Source organism: Rhagoletis zephyria, unplaced genomic scaffold, assembly GCF_001687245.7.
Source record: "Rhagoletis zephyria isolate East Lansing unplaced genomic scaffold, Rhagoletis_zephyria_1.1 Rzeph_scaffold_34607, whole genome shotgun sequence".
Taxonomy (NCBI): domain Eukaryota; kingdom Metazoa; phylum Arthropoda; class Insecta; order Diptera; family Tephritidae; genus Rhagoletis; species Rhagoletis zephyria.
This window is the reverse complement of record NW_016191662.1, coordinates 1,074-3,550: the sequence shown is the minus strand read 5'-3', so window position 1 is coordinate 3,550 and position 2,477 is coordinate 1,074. Positions and strand designations below refer to the sequence as shown.

The 2,477-nt window shown below is 48.6% G+C and overlaps 1 protein-coding gene across 1 annotated transcript; it reads left to right on the top strand.

Annotated features, from left to right (window-relative positions):
- Positions 1-15: 15 nt before the first annotated feature.
- LOC108354272 (protein RMD5 homolog A-like) lies at positions 16-1,042 on the top strand. Its single transcript, XM_017605467.1, has 2 exons — positions 16-292; positions 348-1,042. Exons 1-2 carry the CDS (start codon positions 16-18, stop codon positions 1,040-1,042), a joined length of 972 nt encoding a protein of 323 aa, XP_017460956.1.
- The last annotated feature ends 1,435 nt before the right edge of the window (positions 1,043-2,477 follow it).

Sequence of the window (2,477 nt, the reverse complement as noted above, 5' to 3'; positions counted from 1 at the left end):
AAAAAGTGCAACAACATGCTGAACCAGTTCTCCTCGGAGCACCGGGATCTTCACTCATCCGTCTCCCGGGTGGGCAAATCAGTGGATAAGAACTTCATCTCCGACTACGTCTGCGTGGGCAATGAGAATCTCTTTGACCAGGAGGAGAATGCACTGGCGCTCAACAAAGTCATTGTGGAGCACTTCCTCCGTCAGGGTAGGTCAGACATTGCCGAAAGTCTGATAAAGGAAGGCAAACTGGACGTCAATAAGAGAGACAAGACTCCCTATATCAAAATGAATAAGATTTTAGGTAAGTTTTCGCACTGTTTTCTTAGACCTCTCGTCTAATTGCTGGACTGTTTCAGAGGCATTAAAAAATCACGACCTAGAGCCCGCCATGGAGTGGGCAAAGGAGCATCGCACAGATCTACTGAGACACAACAGCAGCCTTGAGTTTAAACTTCACCGCTTGCAGTTTATTGAGCTACTGCGCGGTGGCATCGACAATCAAATGACGCTGATCAACTACTCCCGTGCCCACTTTACCACATTCGCCAGCAAATACGCCAGTGAGATACAGACGCTCATGGGCTCGCTGATATACCTCAGATCGGGAATCTCCGCTTCACCCTACGCCTACTTGTTGGATCAAACCAACTGGACTGAAATCTGCAATATGTTCACGAAGGAGGCCTGCGCCCTGTTGGAGGTCTCAGTGGAGAGCCCCCTCTCGGTGACCTTCAACGCCGGCTGCATAGCCCTGCCGGCGTTGATCAACATCAAGCAGGCGATTCAGCAGCGACACGTGACCGGGGTGTGGACCTCCCGCGACGAACTGCCCATTGAGATTGACGTCACGCGGAAGTGTCACTACCACTCGATCTTCGCCTGTCCGATTCTCCGCCAGCAGAGCAGCGACAACAATCCGCCGATGCGACTCACTTGCGGCCACGTCATATCACGCGACGCCCTCAACAAGCTGACCAATGGATCGAAGCTGAAGTGTCCCTACTGCCCGGTGGAGCAGAATCCCTCCGATGCGCGGCTTATAGTCTTCTAGAGAGAGAAAAATCCATTGACACCTGCATACATACACATAAACACTAGTTAGTTTACCAATAGCCCTTCTCATTAAGTCCTCTTCTCCCCCTCCTCAATAGTTTTCCCATTCGATGTTCCCATTCTCTAACATGTCTGTCTTCTCTTCTTTACCCTTTCTCTTATTCTCTTCCTTTTCTTTTATTTCGACGCAAACTACCTTGTTGTTGAATAACAGACACAAACTTACACACTCGAACACAACCACACATTTGTTCATTTGCTGCTAACTTTAATGGAAAACAAAACATTAACGGTGATGAAAAAAACGGGAATAGTGCATCTCGCACACAAACTGGTTTGTGGCTGGAGAGGAGATGTTACAGTTTAGGTGCAATTTGTAGATCTTTCTATTTCTCTTTTTTGGCAGACTGAGGACATCGAGAATCAACGCTTTAGCTTTTTGTTGGTGTAGCCGTTGAGCTCACTCAATTTTGGCTGCAAACACCATACCACTCGTCGTCGTCGTCGTTATCAACCAGCTCTTAAACGACCAGAAACTGCTTGTTTTTACTATCTTGAGCACGAGGCACGAGCCGACCGTTGTTTCCTCGCTTTCTAATCGCCACCATCACTACAGAGTGCCTTGATAACCACAACACAGACACAGACACTCTGCTAGAAAGGAGGAGAAGAGAGAGAGGACGATTTGCGTATTTGAGCGTAGCCGCTATATAATCCTCGCACTGTACGACAGCCGACCTTGTAGACACTCGTCGACGACGACGTCGAGGCTCGAAGAAGAAGAAAACAAGAAAACACTTCGATAAGGAGCACATGAACAGCCCATGATCCAGTCAGTCAGTGTCTGAGAGCTGATTTATCCGCTGACAGTCGGTGGTGGTCGTGGTNATAAGGAGCACATGAACAGCCCATGATCCAGTCAGTCAGTGTCTGAGAGCTGATTTATCCGCTGACAGTCGGTGGTGGTCGTGGTGGTGACTTTCTTCTTCTCCTTCTCCGCTGAAGAGACGGCTGTGTGTGTTCTCTCCATCCTCTACTTTTGTGTATACTTCTTTTCTTCAGTAGCAACCTGTGAAGGATGATTCGCTCTCTTCTTCGGTCGCAAAGCAGGCATCTATTTTCGGCCTCATCAGCTGTACCGAAAGCTCTGTTCGAAAGCAGTGTCACCAGCATCGGTGGAAGTGTCAACAGTGTCAGCAGCAGATGTGTCCGATTGCTGAGCAGCAGCACTGTCGCAAGTCCTCAGACAGCTGCTGCTACTGAAAGTGATCGTCAACAACTCTTCACCTCACTCTGTGATATCGTCGGCGTGGACAATGTCAGCAAGTCGGTGCCCATTCGCAAGCAGCACGGCAGGGATGAGAGCCACTTCTCGTAAGTTTTTGCTTTTGTATGTTTTTTGTTTCAACTAACCACCACTTTTTTCACAGACC

What these genes read in the sequence shown, in the direction of transcription:
- LOC108354272 (XM_017605467.1), top strand. Translation starts at nt 16, where the DNA reads ATGCTGAACCAGTTCTCCTCGGAGCACCGGGATCTTCACTCATCCGTC. An exon ending in CAAAATGAATAAGATTTTAG is followed by an intron (nt 293 to 347) that starts GTAAGTTTTCGC and finishes GGACTGTTTCAG; the next exon opens with AGGCATTAAAAAATCACGAC.